At 44.1% G+C, this 16,601-nt stretch overlaps 2 protein-coding genes across 2 annotated transcripts; one reads left to right on the plus strand and one right to left on the minus strand.

Annotated features, from left to right (window-relative positions):
- The first annotated feature begins 88 nt into the window (after window positions 1-88).
- Window positions 89-4,185, plus strand: LOC106581479 (extracellular calcium-sensing receptor). Its single transcript, XM_082966119.1, has 7 exons — window positions 89-333; window positions 1,111-1,289; window positions 1,508-1,611; window positions 2,405-2,584; window positions 2,818-3,549; window positions 3,771-3,980; window positions 4,054-4,185. Exons 1-7 carry the CDS (start codon window positions 89-91, stop codon window positions 4,183-4,185), a joined length of 1,782 nt encoding a protein of 593 aa, XP_082822245.1.
- A 3,042-nt stretch (window positions 4,186-7,227) lies between these two features.
- Window positions 7,228-13,349, minus strand: LOC106581487 (extracellular calcium-sensing receptor). Its single transcript, XM_014163562.3, has 9 exons — window positions 13,210-13,349; window positions 12,474-12,768; window positions 12,205-12,291; window positions 11,694-11,960; window positions 11,048-11,254; window positions 10,618-10,890; window positions 10,219-10,446; window positions 8,234-8,357; window positions 7,228-8,141 (listed from the first exon to the last, which is right to left on the minus strand). Exons 1-9 carry the CDS (start codon window positions 13,317-13,319, stop codon window positions 7,228-7,230), a joined length of 2,505 nt encoding a protein of 834 aa, XP_014019037.3. The 5' UTR covers window positions 13,320-13,349.
- Window positions 13,350-16,601: the final 3,252 nt, after the last annotated feature.

A 16,601-nucleotide genomic window follows, 5' to 3' on the forward strand; every position in this document is an offset into this window, starting at 1 on the left:
TTATCAGTATTTAGAAATTACATTGGGACAGGTTTTGGTCTGGTCTGGTCAACTGCCTTCCTGTCTGTGTGTCCAGAGGAGCTCCCCCATGTCCCCCTGGTTGACCTGGCTGACACCGGCCATTCCCCTGCTACTGCCCTGGCTGGTCAGGGATGGGTCAGGGATGGTTCAGGCAACTGTGTGTTCACGGTGGGATCGTTCGGTTGGTCTGGATGACCGTGGTCTCTCCCAGGAAGGTGAAGTTGTGATCGGGGGTCTCATCCCCTTCCATAACCTCCCTCCTGCTCCAGACCTGAGCTTCAGCCAACCCCCTGACCTGCAGTCCTGTGTCAAGTAAGTTCTTTCATTTATTTCTGTTCTCTAACTTTGTTATCGTACTTTGACCATTTCTTGTGTCTTTCTTTTCAAAGGTTGTTGAAATGAGATTTTAATCCTTGCTTATTCTTTTGATGTAAGTCAATTTTTTTCTTCATTTTGGAACAGCATTTAATTTTAGCAGGACACTTTTCTTTACTTATTTTCCAAGCCTTATTGTTGTTTCATGTCAGATTTGATCTAAATGTTGTTCTCTTCAGAAGACTGTTAGGTACTCTACTGGAAAATAGACCATTGGTCTTTTACTTTTTACATAGAATCTTAATCAAGTCAAATTGAAATGTTAAATGTTGGGCTTTTTACACAGAATCATAATCACTTCAAAATTAATTGTTAATTGTTTTGCAGACAATTTCAAATCTGATGTTAACAAATTGTCTGCAAAACAATTTCAATCTTTGTTTTTGTCCAACTTCTCTCCTCAATTCTAATGTGTGTCATCTCAGAGAGAGAGACTGTATTTGCTGTAGCACAGTGCCCTATTTCTCTGAGTACATTGAGGCACGGCATATTTCTTGTAAATGCAAACACCTAAATAATATTGTGGTATTTTTCCGTTATGTTCAGCATTAAATATATTTTTGTTGTGCTGTTTTATGTTGAATGTTGTTTCTTCTCACAATAAATGACATTCATCTGATTACAGGCTTACATCATGCTCAATTACACATGTTGAATGTTTCTCTGTCATTGTCACTCTCTCTCCTTTCTCATGTTTCACATCCCTGCTCTCAGTTTCCAAGAGGAACCATTGCAATGGGCACATGCGCTGGTGTTTGCGGTGGACGAGATTAACCGTAACCCCTTCCTGCTGCCGGGGATCCAGCTGGGCTACCGTATCCTGGACAGCTGTAATCAGCACCCCTGGAGCCTGCGAGGGGCACTGTCCCTGGTGTCAGGGGGGAACATCAGATGTGAAACTACAGAGCTTTCTAACCTCAAATGTGATTTTAACCACTAACCACAACCTAATCTTTACCTAAAATGTAAATGTATTGAAATGTATTTGCCAAATAGCCACTAATATTGTGGAGATCCTACACTAAATGAATAACAAATACTGTAGCTCATGTACTTGGTATCATGTAGTTCTGATTAAACAACCATGTTATGTGTATTCTGTCCTGTCCAGCACGGCCATCTAGTGACTGCCCTGTCCCTCTGGTCATTGGCGATGCATCGTCCACTCAGAGCATCATCCTGGCCAGGACCCTGGGGCCGCTCTCTGTGCCTGTGGTCAGTCTCTCTCCACACAACCAGGAAGTGCGATGACTAGAAAAATTGCCATAATACTTTAATTCATCATATTTCAGATGTTCTAGTATTTACTGAGAAATTATATGAGGGTATTTAGTACTTCATAAAAAAAAGATTGATGTGATTGTGTCCTTAGTCGCTCTCTCAACAACCAGTTTATATACTGAGTGGACAAAACTTTAGGAACACCTGCTGTTCCATGACATAGACTGACCAAGTGAATCCGAGTGAATGCTAAGATCCCTTCTTGATGTCACTTGTTAAATCCACTTCAATCAGTGTAGATGAAGGGGAGGAGACCGGTTAAAGAAGGATTTTAAATACGTTTATTAAGCCTTGAGAAAATTGAGACATGGATTGTGTATATTGGCCATTCAGAGGGTGAATGTGCAAGACAAAAGATTGTGAATGTGGTATGGTAGTAGGTGCCAGGCACACAGGTTTGTGTCAAGAACTGCAATGCTTCTGGGTTTTTCACACTCAATAGTTATCCGTGTGTAGCAAGAATGATCCACCACCCAAAGGACATCCAGCCAACTTGAAACAACTGTGGGATTCATTGGAGTCAACATGGACCAGCATCCCTGTGGAACGCTTTCGACACCGTGTAGAGTCCATGCCCTGATGAATTGAGGCTGTTTTGAGGGCAAAGGAGGTGTTCTTAATGTTTTGTGCACTCAGCTAGAAAGATTGCGATAATGCTTTAATTAATTATAATTCATCTGGTCTGGTATTTAGTGAGAAATAATTGATTCAATGGCGTTGTCCTCAGATCAGTTACCAGGCCAGCTGCGGCTGTCTCAGTGACAGACTGGAGTTCCCTAACTTCTTCAGGACCATCCCCAGTGATGTCTACCAGGCCCTCACCATGGCCCGGCTCACCTGGCTGTTGGGATGGACCTGGGTCGGGGCTGTCGCTGTAGACAATGACTACGGTCGTCTGGCCATACAGGTGTTTCTTTATTTTACTTCGAATTTTGTCTACGACTTTATAAATTCTTGCTCAGTTTACAGAAAAAGAAATGCAGAATTGAATTTACATCATAAAACAATTGTATAGAAAACTGAATTATGTTAATTTACATTATTTCTAATACTGTATACTTAAAAAAAATCTATTAATCAACTTAATATCAGTATTGTGACCATTTCTCAAGCTCCCTGTGCTTCGTATTTGATCGCCAGGTGTTTGAGGAGGAGATTCGGGGTACGGGGGTGTGCCTGGCATTCTTTGAGACCCTCAACCGGGCGAACCTGGTGAGGGATGTGAAGCGAGCAGCAGACACGGTCCAGGCCTCGACAGCACGGGTGATCCTGGTCTTCCTCTGGTACACTGACATGGGGGCGTTACTCCTGGAGCTGGGGAGGAGAAACGTGACGGACAGGCAGTTTCTGGCCAGTGAGGCATGGAGCACCAGCGGACAACTCCTACGAAACCCCGCCCTCTTTAACGTCGCTCAGGGAGTCGTGGGTGTGGCTATCCGCAGTGCACCTATTCCTGGCTTTGAGGCCCACCTTCGAAGTCTCCACCCCTCTCGTCGTCCCGGAGATGTCCTGTTGAAGGAACTCTGGGAAACGGAGTTTGGGTGTAGTCCTGGAGCAGCACATGGACACAGCACGTCTCTGCTCCCCTCTCCCCTTCCTCCATCGACCTCCGTGTCACTACCACAAACCCCTCCTCCCACCTCCAGTTCCCCTCGTCCACGCCTGGCCTCCTGCAGTGGGGCAGAGACTCTGGTGGAGGTACAGAGCCCCTTCACAGACACCTCCCAGCTGAGAATAACCTATAACGTGTACCTGGCTGTGTATGCTGCAGCCCACGCCCTCCACAGCCTGCTGTCCTGCTCCCAGAGAGACAGTCCTACCTGGGGCAGTAGCTTCACCTGCTCCCCTCCTCACAACATCAGCCCAGCGGAGGTACTCTCATCTATTGCCCGTGTTAATTACAGATGATTTGCAAACAATTAAATAAGTCTGGGGGGGGGGGGGGGGGAATTGGTCATGCCAATGTAATCTTTTTTGTTATTTAATATCATTAAATATTCATGTCCACTTAATAGTCACTATGGGGATATGCTTTGAGTTATTACATCATATTAACAGTGTAATGGTCATGTTTGTGTCTCCTCTCCTCCAAGCTGTTGCAGCACCTGAACCAGGTTAACTTCACCACTCCACTTGGGGAGCCGTTCTACTTCCGGGGCGCGGACGTCCCTGCTGTGTACGACCTTGTGAACTGGCAGGCCACGCCCCAGGGGTTGCTCAAACTTGTCACGATTGGCCGAGTAGACGGGTCCAATCTCCTCATCAACCAATCAGCCATCCAGTGGAACACAGGATCTAATACGGTAAGAAAGACCATTTTTAAAACTTGAACTGAATGGTTTTGTTCAATTGAAATTAATTTCATGTCATCTACAGGTGCCTGTGTCAGTGTGCAGTGACAGCTGTCCCCCAGGCACCCGTGTAGCCAGGAGGAAGGGGGAGCCTGTCTGCTGCTTCGACTGCATCTCCTGCGCTGAGGGAGAGGTCAGCAACACCACAGGTCAGTGAACTGAATATCATCGGTCTTCTCACATCACTGAGGTGTTTGGTTATTCCCACAGTCTGTTGTGTGTTAATGCTTACTTAAGACTTATTAGACTGAATAATTAATGATGCTTTTCAATCATTATAGTAATGAGTTCCATCTCCCAGGCTCTATGCAATGTGACCGCTGTCCTCTGGAGTTCTGGTCCAACAGCCATCGGACCGCCTGCGTCCCTCGTCAGCTCGAGTTCCTCTCCTTCAACGACGTCATGGGCGTCACCCTGACCACTGTTGCCGTGTGCGGCGCTGTGGCAACAGTGGCTGTGTTTATGTTCTTTGTGTACCACCGCCATACCCCTCTGGTAAGAGCTTTAATAAAGTGTTGAATGGGATCAAATTGAGAATTCTTCTATGGTACCATGTATGTGTAACCCTTCCAGGTGCGGGCCAACAACTCGGAGCTGAGCTTCCTGCTTCTCCTGTCACTCAAGCTCTGCTTCCTGTGTTCGTTGGTGTTCATTGGGCGTCCCTCTGTGTGGGCGTGTCGGATCCGCCAGGCGGCTTTTGGGGTCATCTTTGTGCTCTGCCTCTCCTGCCTACTGGTCAAGACCATTGTGGTTCTGGCTGCGTTCCGCTCAGCCAGGCCCGGTGCTGGGCAGCTGATGAGGTGGTTTGGACCCGGTCAGCAGAGAGGGAGTGTCTTCCTCTTTACCAGTGTTCAGGTGAGAGCTTTAACATTGAATTAAATTCAAGTCACCTAACTGAACTAATCAATAATTTACAAGACAAGTAAATTGTGTTTGTAAATGCAGGTGATCATCTGTGCCGTGTGGCTGTCCGTGAGCTCTCCCCTTCCTTACCGTGACCTAGGCCTCAAGGGGTCAAAGGTCATCCTGGAGTGTGAGGTGGGCTCTGTGGTCGGTTTCTCTCTGGTGCTGGGCTACATCGGCCTTCTGGCCTGCCTCTGTCTCCTCTTAGCCTTCCTGGCCAGGAAACTCCCAGACAACTTCAACGAGGCCAAGCTCATCACCTTCAGCATGCTGATCTTCTGTGCTGTGTGGATTTCATTCGTCCCTGCCTACATCAGCTCTCCTGGGAAGTACGCAGACGCTGTGGAGATATTCGCCATCTTAGCTTCCAGCTTTGGGTTACTGCTCTGCATCTTCATGCCAAAATGTTACATCATCCTCCTGAGACCAGAGAGAAACACCAAGAAACACATGATGTCCAAATAGAAACCACCAAGAAACATGATGTCCAATAAGAAACCACCAAGAAACACATGATATCCAATTAGAAACCACCAATTAACACATGATGTCCAATTAGAAACCACCAAGAAACATGATGTCCAATTAGAAAACACCAAGAAACACATGATGTCCAATTAGAAACCACCAAGAAACACATGATGTCCAATTAGAAACCACCAAGAAACACATGATGTCCAATTAGAAACCACCAAGAAACACATGATGTCCAATTAGAAACCATCAAGAAACACATGATGTCCAATTAGAAACCACCAAGAAACACATGATGTCCAATTAGAAACCACCAAGAAACACATGATGTCCAATTAGAAACCACCAAGAAACACATGATGTCCAATTAGAAACCACCAAGAAACACATGATGTCCAATTAGAAACCACCAAGAAACACATGATGTCCAATTAGAAACCACCAAGAAACACATAATGTCCAATTAGAAACCACCAAGAAATACATGATGTCCAAATATAGTCTTCATTGTGTTTAGTTAATCACACCATCTCACTATTGTTTTGTATGTTAAATACTTAACAAAGAATGATATGATACATTGTATAATACTTACAAGCAAGTTACATACTTAACAGACTATACCTAATGAACAGGACTTTCCTACCCTGCTGGTAGTGTATGTTTCTAATGATTCAATAATGAGTCAGCAGTGACTCACGGTTGAGTCAACAGTGAATCAATAATTAGTCAACAGTGAGTCTACAGTGAATCAACAGTGAGTCACCAGAACGTCTTCCTCTGAATCACAACATTACTCTTCTTTTCCATCATCAATAGACTTTAATGACATCCATTTCTCCACTGAAATTCAGTTCTCAAAACCAATCAGTTGAATTAGATATGGTTAATGAAAAATGTTGTTCATTCCTTTCACATTTTATAAGGTGTGTAATTGTGTTTTCCCATATGACACAGTTTCCTGATATTTTAATGAAGTATCGTTGTAAATTTCAACAGTTCAATAAAAACACATTCAAGCAACTCCTTTCAAGTCAGAATGTTTTATTAAATTAAAATGTGCATTAATGAATAATTAATTCATTAGTGAATGAGTGTTGCAGCAGAATTCTTTAGAAGGAACAGGGATGTTATGCTGTTCAACACCATGTGATGATTCAATCGAAAGCTTTTCGATGCAGAAACCCACTCATCGGGGATAACCTATCCCCTAGAAGTTTAAAGCCACACACACAGACAAATGAAGTAAATCAAAAGCCTACTTAACAGCCCAAGGAAATAAATAATTTATTATGTGATTAATATTTAGTCACAGAACATCATAATTATAATCAATTACAGGCTACACATCACTAGGGTACTAACAGAATGATAAAATCTCTTTGATTTGATTTAATTTAATGCCATCAAACTACAAACAGAAGTGGAAACTAAAAGGAGCTACTTTACACTATTTGAGACCATCATACTCTGTTACTATACATGTCTCCTTTCCTTTCTTTGCATTGAAAGAGTGTGAAGCAAATCCCTAGCAGGCATTGTACCTCCACCTAGTGTTCATATTTCAGATCAGCGCAGAGGACATGAAGAAGACGAGGAGAGGAATCCACTGTAAACTGTTGTTATGGTATTGAGCCTATGGGAGAATCTCAATTTCATTTACGTGATTCCTCGTGTCCTCTCTCCTCGGTCTCCTTTTCAAAACCCAATGAATGAGAAGGTTAGATATCCCTCCCCTCCTGACCTTCTAATCTAATGGGTTTTGAGAAGAAAGCGAGAAGAGAGGACATGAGGAATCAAGGAAATGGAATGAAGATTCTCCCTATGTCTTGGTTGTGGCCCGGCCCATCAGAGCCTTCTTGGTGTTCCTCTCAGGCCTCAGCAGAATGATGTAACACTTAGGGCCGAACAGCGCCACAAGGATGCCAAAGCTGGAAGCTAAGATGGCGAATATCTCCACAGCGTCTGCATACTTCCCAGGAGAGCTGATGTAGGCAGGGACGAAGGATATCCACACGGCACAGAAGTTCAGCATGCTGAAGGTGATGAACTTGGCCTCGTTGAAGTTGTCTGGAAGATTCCTAGCCAGGAAAGCCAAGAGGAAGCTAAGGAACGCCAGAAGGCCGATGTAGCCTAATAACGCTCCGAACCCTGCTACCGACCCCACCACACACTCATATACAATCTTATCATTATGGTAGCGCGTGTTTTTGTGTGGAGTTGGAGAGGCTGAAACCAGCCAGGCTGTGCAGATAGCAGCCTGGAATGAGGTGAGAACCAGGACTGTTCCTCTCTGCTGCCCAGCACCAAACCACTTCAGGCTGGCATTGCCCCCGGGCTTAGAGGTCCTAAACACAGCCAGCACCACCATTGTCTTCACCAGTATACAGGAGACACAGAGAACAAAGCTGATACCAAATGCTGCATGCCTCAGCTGACATGTCCACTGCCGGGGCCGGCCAATGAACAGCAGCGAGCACAGGAAGCAGAGTTTGAGTGACAGCAGAAGCAGGAAGCTGAGCTCAGAGTTGTTGGCCTTGACAACAGGCGTGTTCCTGTAGCGGGTGAAGATTCCGAGGACTACTGCACAGATGAGGGCTCCTAACAACGAGGCAGTCATCAAGGAGATGCCCAGTGAGTCCTGGTAGGAGAGGAACTCAACCCTCTTAGGGATGCAGAGGTCACGCTCCGGGCTGGACCAGAAGTCCTCTGGACATGTCGAGCACTTGGCCGAGTCTGACAGAAATATAGACAAAGAAAATGTGGAAAACATTTTATACAGCCCCAAACCACACTCAAATTCTTTAAATGATATTCATTTCACTGACCTGTGGTGTTGCTGACCTCTCCCTCAGCACAGGAGATGCAGTTAAAGCAGCAGACAGGCTCCCCCTTCTTCCTAGCTACACGGGTGCCTGGGGGACAGCTCTCACTGCACACTGATCGTGGGGGCTTTAAGGACGAAGGTGAGGGGGAATTTAAGCTTTATTTAACCAGGCAAGTCAGTTAAAACAAATTCTTATTTACAATGACGGCCTAGGAGGGAGAATATCAAACTTTAATACGCTCATATTTATACACCCATATTTATACACCCATGGTTAATGCTTCTTTGCCCTCCACTGGTATACATTTACACTGTTTCTGTTGCAGTAGTGAAATATTATATATAACTACAGTTAAAGTCGGAAGTTTACATACACTTAGGTTGGAGTAATTAAATCACATTTTTCAACCACTCCACAAATTTCTTGTTAACAAACTATAGTTTTGGCAAGTCGGTTAGGACATCTACTTTGTGCATGACACAAGTCATTTTTCCAACAATTGTTTACAGACAGATTATTTGTCTTATAATTCACAGTATCATAATTCCAGTTGGTCAGAAGTTTACATTCACTAAGTTGACTGTGCCTTTAAACAGCTTGGAAAATTCCAGAAAATGACACCATGGCTTTAGAAGCTTCTGATAGGCTAATTGACATCATTTGAGTCAATTGGAGGTGTACCTGTGGATGTATTTCAAGGTCTACCTTCAAACTCAGTGCCTCTTTGCTTGACATCATGGGAAAATCAAAACAAATCAGCCAAGACCTCAGAAAAATAATTGTAGACCTCAACAACTCTGGTTCATCTTTGGGAGCAATTTCCAAACGCCTGAAGGTACCACCTTCATCTGAAAAACAATAGTACGCAAGTATAAACACCATGGGACCATGCAGCCGTCATACCACTCAGGAAGGAGATGCGCTCTGTTTCCCAGAGATGAACGTACTTTGGTGCGAAAATGTTCAATCAATCCCAGAACAACAGCAAAGGACCTTGTGAAGATGCTGGAGGAAACAGGTACAAAAGTATCTATATCCACAGTAAAATGAGTCCTATATCGACATAACCTGAAAGGCGGCTCAGCAAGGAAGAAGCCACTGCTCCAAAACCGCCATAAAAAAGCCAGACTATGGTTTGCAACTGCACATGGGGACAAATCGTACTTTTTGGAGAAATGTCCTCTGATCTGATGAAACAAAAATAGAATTGTTTGGCCATAATGACCATCGTTATGTATGGATGAAAAAGGGGGAGGCTTGCAAGCCGAGGAACACCATCAAAACATTGAAGCACGGATGTGGCAGCATTATGTTGTGGGGGTGGTGCACTTCACAAAATAGATGGCATCATGAGGCAGGAAAATTATGTGGATATATTGAAGCAACAGCTCAAGATATCAGTCAGGAAGTTAAATCTTGGTCGGAAATGGGTCTTCCAAATGGACAATGACCCCAAGCATACTTCCAAAGTTGTGGTAAAATGGCTTAAGGACAACAAAGTCAAGGTTTTGGAGTGGCCATCACAAAGCCCTGACCTCAGTCCTATAGAAAATTTGCTGGCAGAACTGAAAAAGCATTTGCGAGCAAGGAGGCCTACAAACCTGACTCAGTTACACCAGCTCCGTCAGGAGGAATTGGCCAAAATGCACCCAACTTATTGTGGGAAGCTTGTGGGAGGCTACCTGAAATGTTTGACCCAAGTTAAACAATTTGAAGGCAATGCTACCAAATACTAATTGAGTGTATGTAAACTTCTGACTCACTGTGAATGTGATGAAAGAAATAAAAGCTGAAATAAATAATTCTCTCTACTATTATTCTGACATTTCACATTCTTAAAATAATGTGGTGATCCTAACTAACCTAAGACATCGAATTTTGACCATAATTAAATGTCAGGAATTGTGAAAAACTGAGTTTAAATGTATTTGGATTAAGGTGTATGTAAACTTCTGACTTCAACTGTATATAACTTTACAAATAACCTTTCTTGACTCAAAGTTCCAGAAAATTCTGTCCTCGTCCAGTGTGAGCTCTTGCCCTGCGGGGGCTGATTCGTCGATCACACCCACATTCTCCAAATGCACGCTCCCGTCCTGGAGCCACACCCAGTTCATGATGTCATAGATGGCCAAGGCGTCTCCTTTGTTATCGAAAGAAACGCGATCGCCAAACCCTGTGGTGAAGTTAACCCTCTCCAGGTAATGGACCAGCTGGTCAGAGGAGGGGGATGGAGGGATGGAGGGAACAGAGGAAAGAGGAGGAGATTAGTAGACAAAAGACAGTATGAAGTCAGGGGACCTTGACTAAGAAAAATGGAAACAGAAGTAAACAGTTGGCAAAGTGTACGTCTGCATCTGTTTGTGTGTGTGTGTTTGTCCAACCTGCCAGGGCTCCAGTCTCTGTAGGCTGGCACAGCGGTGCCCGCTGAAAGGTCCTCTCCCTGGCACACACTGCAGTAGGTCATGCAGGGCATGGGCCAGGGCGTACACTGCCTTATACGTGTTATACTCCGGCCTGAGCTCAGACACATCCCCATAGTTAGTCTCCACGTCCCTCAGGTCCTCCTGACCTGTACATACATCACCCCCAGCCTCCACCCAACCTGCTGGGGGCTCCAACCTGCACCCAAACACAGCCTCCCAGAACTGTCTCACCTTACCAGAACAGAGAAGGAAATGTTATAGAGGAAAACTCGTTTTTTTCTTCTGTATTGTAGTATTTATAGGCAAAGTAGCCTTTTAAATGTTTTAAACATAATGTATAAAGTATATAAATAAATGGATGGAGTTAAAAGACAACAAACTACTTCACCATGTTGTTTCCAGGGTTATTGGCAGGTTGGTCGTCAGGGCGGATGCTAAGCAGGTAGTCCTTGAGGCCGGGTATCTCTCCACGACGGATGGCGATACCCAGGGTACCCCCCAGGTAGGGCATGAGACGGGGGGTGTGAAACACAGAGGAGGAGGTCCAGGCTTCACTGGCGATCCACTGGAGACCCTTCACATTCTGCACCACCACCTTGTAAAACGGGTTTTATATTTTATAATCTTGGCATCAAGAACACCACAATGGTAATATGCTGTAACACTTTTATACACTGTTGTTTGTGTTTGAGGAGTAACATCCTACAACTATTATGGCTGTTATTAGGGCTGTAGAATGTATTTGCTGATACTTTATTGAGGATAAAACATACTTACTATCACTGTGAAATGTGGTTGCCCCCCCTCGATATCTTAGGATGGATACACTAACTGTCCAGGTCCACCCATACATAAAATATATGCACATATCACTGACTGTAAATCGCTTTGGATAAAAGCATCTGCTAAATGGTATTACTAATATTATTATTATGAAGTGTAAATCTCTCTGGATTAGAGCCTCTGATACTAAAATGTGAATGTATTGTAAGTGTTATTTTAGATGAAGTGTCAAGATAAAATCATCTCTGAACCTCGTCCACCAGAGGGAGCAGGTAGGTCTCGACGGAAAACACCACCACCACACGAGCAGAGGAGCTCTTGATCTCTCCCACAATCCTCTGTAGCTCTGTGGGGCAGTTGTCTTTGGGCAGGACCTGGGAATAGGCCACACAGCCCCCTGACTCGGCTAGGCTTGAGTGGAAGGACCGGGCAGCATGAAATCCGTAGTCATCATCACTGAACACCAGGCCCACCCATGTCCAACCCAACCGACGTAGGATTTGGATCATGGCTCGCACCTGAGATCACATCAACAGAGATTAGACATTACTGATGTTATGGAGAGTAAAAAGAGATCAACATAAACTGCATTCATTATTTTTGTCGCCTTTAATTTAACCTAATCTAAGCTTTTTTTTTTTTATTATTGAACCTTTTATTTAACTGTAATGTCGTTAGACAGTATAAAGTGTATAGTGAGTACACATGGGAACTGACGGTTCACTGTGTAATCATGTCATTGTAGCCATCTTAGAGACAGACCTGGAAGGAATCACTAGGGATGGTTCTGAAGAAGGATGGGTACTTGCTCCGGTCGCTCAGGCAGGAACATGTGGCGTAGTGACTCACCTGAGGGAGTGAAATGTACAATGATAATTTTTTTCTCCTTCAATAAATTTATGAAATAGAAACGTTTCATGCCTGGACTCATTTAAGACCTAAACATGCTGTTTCTCACTCAAAGTGTGGTTTTGAAATACAAGAAGGACATTTCCAATAATGTTGTGATCTTTCTATTCTTTCTGATTTACCATGGGAACCCGGAACAGCCCTAGGACACTGGAGATGGCAATGGAGTGTGTGGACCCTGGGTCTCCCACAATCCCTAATACCGGGGGTGACCCAGAACAAGTCTCATCCAATAGGAACTCTTTCTCTCTCCCACTGGCCAATGACATGGCAGCACGGAGCGATACTCCCAGCTTCTGGCAGTTGTCATAAAGCTGGTATCCGAGCTTGATGTTTGGCAGAAGGTCAGGGTTTCTGTTGATCTCATCTACAGCAAACGCCATAGTCTGGGCCTGCTGGAAACCAAAACTGGTAAAACTGAAAAGGAACATTCAATCAATTTGTAAATGTTTTAAATCACTCTAGAGGTGTTGAACCCTGTGCACCTCTTAAGGGGTGTGTGTGAGAGAGTGTTTTCTTAAGGGGTTGAGAGGAGAAAACAAATTACTTTTGTCAAGGATAGATAATAAAATAGCTTTATCTTAAAGGGAAATGTGCTTAGAAAACAGGAATAATGATTGAAAACAATGGAATACACACAATTAATTAACAGATTTTTTGATACCGCAATGTACTAATCACCAATGTACTATTCACCAATGTAACACAAACCCAGTAGGTCTGCGGGACCAGGGTAGGTTAACACTGATCATAGTGAGGCTTCTTATAGTGGGGATGTCTATCTGTCCTTTATAGGAGAGGTGCAGACACACATCCAGTCCAGTCCAGTCCAGTTCAGTCCAGTAGATGAATACTCACCCCTCACAGTAGAGCTGCTGGGGTTCTGATGTGAAAGATAGCTCAGGGAACACAGTGAAGTAGTGGACCTCAAACAGACCTCCCAGAATCACATCACCCTTCAGGTACATCCCATTCAGACTGAACTGCTCCCGCAGACGACAGGACGAGGAAGAGGATGAGGCAGAGGAGTTGTTCAATTGAAGGCTCAGAGATGAGGAGTTCAGAATCATGATTATAGATAGGTAAAGGTTAATATATTGTCTGACCCTCATAGCTGTACTCTGTCTCTCCCCCTCTCTCTCTTGCTTACTCTCTCTCCCTATTTTTTATAGTGTCAGTGGAGGTTGACAAGGCGGGGAGAGGGGTGGCAGGGGGGATGCAGGGGGAGGGAATTGGGGGGGAGGAGTGGCAGGGGGAGGGTTGTTACGGGGAGGGGAGGCGGGGGGGAGGAGTTGGGGGGGAGGAGTGGCAGGGGGAGGGTTGTTACGGGGAGGGGAGGCGGGGGGGAGGAGTTGGGGGGGAGGAGTGGCAGGGGGAGGGTTGTTACGGGGAGGGGAGGCGGGGGGAGGGGGTCAGAGTTGCAGGTAGGAGATGAGAGGAGGGAGTGTCAGAGAAAGACGAAATGTGAACTGTTGCCACACAAAAAGGGCAACCAGGGAAGAACAAACTCCATTCTAAATACAACCCAGATTCATGTTTATTTATTTTCCTTTTTGTACTTTAACTATTAGGACATCGTTACAACACCGTTGTCACGGCTGTCTGAAGGATCGGACCAAAATGCAGCGTGTTCGTAGTTCCACATATTTTATTTATTGTGAAATGTTGCAAAAACACCAAATACTTGAAAATACAAAAACAAGAAACCGTGACGCAGAGAGGAAAACACACTACTCAAACAACAAACAACAATGAGAAAAACCCCTACTTAAATATGATCTCTAATCAGAGGCAATGAGGATCAGCTGCCTCCAGTTAGAGATCAACCCCAAACAATCCCAATATAGAAATAGAAAAACTAGAACTTAAACATAGAAATAGAAAACATAGAACAACCCAAAACACCCCCTGTCACGCCCTGCCCTTCTCTACTATAGAAAATGACATCTTACTAGGGACAGGATGTGACAACCGTATATAGACATAATATTGACATTTGAAATGTCTCTGTTCCTTTGAAACTTTTGTGAGTTTGTCTGATTTTTTTATTTAACTTTTGTTTATTTCACTTGCTTTGGCAATGTGATCATATGATTCCCATGCCAATAAAGCACTTTGAATTTAATTGAAAGAACTATTACACACCTCCAAGTTATTCCTTCATGTGCCCTGTAGGTGAGCTGTTTTTCTCCCTCTCCCGCTTCCTCTCCCTCTCTCTCCCTCTTCCTCTCTCTATCTCTATCTCTCTCTCTCTCTCTTCCCCTCTCCCTTTCCCTCTCCCTCTCTCACTCTCCCTCCCTCTCTCTCTCCCTCTCTCTCCCTCTCTCCGTCCTTCACAGATGTACCAGTTTATTGCTTGGTGTCTGTTAAAAGGGTTCTCTAGCACCAGGCTAATAATGAGGTTGTGATGAATCGAGAGACACACACACACACTCATATCAAAATAAAATCTAATTTGATTGGTTGCGTACACATATTTTGCAAAATGTTATTGTGAGTGTAATGAAATGCTTATGTTCCAACAGTGCAGCAACAGATAACAATGCAAAACAATACACGCAACAACAACAAGGAATTAAGAAGTGGTCTAAGGCACGACAGAGATGGCCGCCTCGCTTCGTGTTCTTAGGAAACTATGCAGTATTTAGTTTTTTTATGTATTATTTCTTACACTGTTACGCCAGGAAATCTTAAGTCTTGTTACATACAGCCAGGAGGAACTATTGGATATAAGAGAAACATCATCTTACTAACATTATGACCAGAAATATGACTTTCCCGAAGCGGATCCTCTGTTTCACGGTAACATGGCTTACTCGGGATACGTTGTCAGAGTCGGTACAGCCACCCGGTTTCTTCACGCATTGCGCCGACAGAAACAAACATCTCTCTGGTTTGAAGAAGGGCGGGGGTGTATGCCTTATGATTAACGAGTCGTGGTGTGATCATAACAACACACAGGAACTCAAGTCCTTTTGTTCACCTGACCTAGAATTCCTTACAATCAAATGCCGACCGCATTATCTACCAAGAGAATTCTCTTCGATTATAATAACAGTCGTGTACTTACACCCCCCCCCCCCCCATGCAGACCAGACACCTCGGCAGCCCTGAAAGAACTTCATTGGACTCTGTAAACTGGAAGCCACATATCCTGAGGCTGCATTTATTGTAGCTGGGGATTTTAACAAGGCTAATCTGAAAACAAGGCTCCCTAAATTTTATAAGCATATCGAATGTGCGACCCGGGCTGGCAAATTTCTGGATCATTGCTACTCTAACTTCCACGACGCATACAAAGCCCTCCCTCGCCCTCCTTTCGGCAAATCTGACAACGACTACATTTTGTTGCTCCCAGCCTATAGACAGAATCTAAAACAGGAAACGCACGTGCTCAGGTCTGTTCAATGCTGGTCCGACCAATCTGATTCCACACTTCAAGATTGCTTCGATCACATGGACTGGGATATGTTCCGGATAGCGTCGAACACCAACATTGATGTATACGCTGATTCAGTGAGCGAGTTTATTAGCAAGTGCATCGGTGATGTTGTACCCACGGCGATTATTAAAACCTTACCCAACCAGAAACCGTGGATTGATTGCAGCATTCGCGCAAAACTGAAAGCACGAACCACTGCTTTTGGTCAATTGGTCAATTGATATTTGTTCAAGTACTTAACTATAGAGAACATACAAAAATGCTATGGTAATATATATTTTTTAGTTTACACACTCCCATAAATGTCACACATGATGGATCATTAGCTTATACACTAACTTTCACACATCTAGCTGGCCGGGCGGGGTGGGTGTGGAACCAGAGACAGCAGTGGGGTCAAACTGTAGAACCCAGTTCCTACATTTGAACATGAAAATTGATTTTTATCAAACAAAATGATGCTACATTTTATCTCTGGGACCCTCATGATGACAAATCAGAGCAAGATTACTGAATGTAAGTACATTATTTACCTTCAGAGGTGAATGTATCAAACCAGTTGCTATGTTGTGCACTCTCCTCAAACAATAGCATGGTATTTTCTCACTGTAATAGCTACTGTAAATTGGACATTACAGTTAACAAGTATGTAACAAGAATTTAAGCCTTCTGCCCATATCAGATATGTCTATGTGCCGGAAAGTTGGCTGTTGTATACAACGTCATTCTAGTTACGTTAGCAACAACGGTCCCGGTTTAGGGACACCCATCCTTTAGAGGTTTAAGAAGAGTGGTTTGGAGGGTCATT

This window comes from Salmo salar, chromosome 20 (genome assembly GCF_965601325.2).
Source record: "Salmo salar chromosome 20, fSalSal1, whole genome shotgun sequence".
Taxonomy (NCBI): domain Eukaryota; kingdom Metazoa; phylum Chordata; class Actinopteri; order Salmoniformes; family Salmonidae; genus Salmo; species Salmo salar.

What these genes read in the sequence shown, in the direction of transcription:
- LOC106581479 (XM_082966119.1), top strand. Translation starts at nt 89, where the DNA reads ATGTCCCCCTGGTTGACCTGGCTGACACCGGCCATTCCCCTGCTACTG. An exon ending in GTCAGGGGGGAACATCAGAT is followed by an intron (nt 1,290 to 1,507) that starts GTGAAACTACAG and finishes TGTCCTGTCCAG; the next exon opens with CACGGCCATCTAGTGACTGC. An exon ending in GGCCGCTCTCTGTGCCTGTG is followed by an intron (nt 1,612 to 2,404) that starts GTCAGTCTCTCT and finishes CGTTGTCCTCAG; the next exon opens with ATCAGTTACCAGGCCAGCTG.
- LOC106581487 (XM_014163562.3), bottom strand. Translation starts at nt 13,319, where the DNA reads ATGTACCTGAAGGGTGATGTGATTCTGGGAGGTCTGTTTGAGGTCCAC. An exon ending in CAGCAGCTCTACTGTGAGGG is followed by an intron (nt 12,769 to 13,209) that starts GTGAGTATTCAT and finishes GTTCCTTTTCAG; the next exon opens with TTTTACCAGTTTTGGTTTCC. An exon ending in AGAGACTGGAGCCCTGGCAG is followed by an intron (nt 10,447 to 10,617) that starts GTTGGACAAACA and finishes TCCTCTGACCAG; the next exon opens with CTGGTCCATTACCTGGAGAG.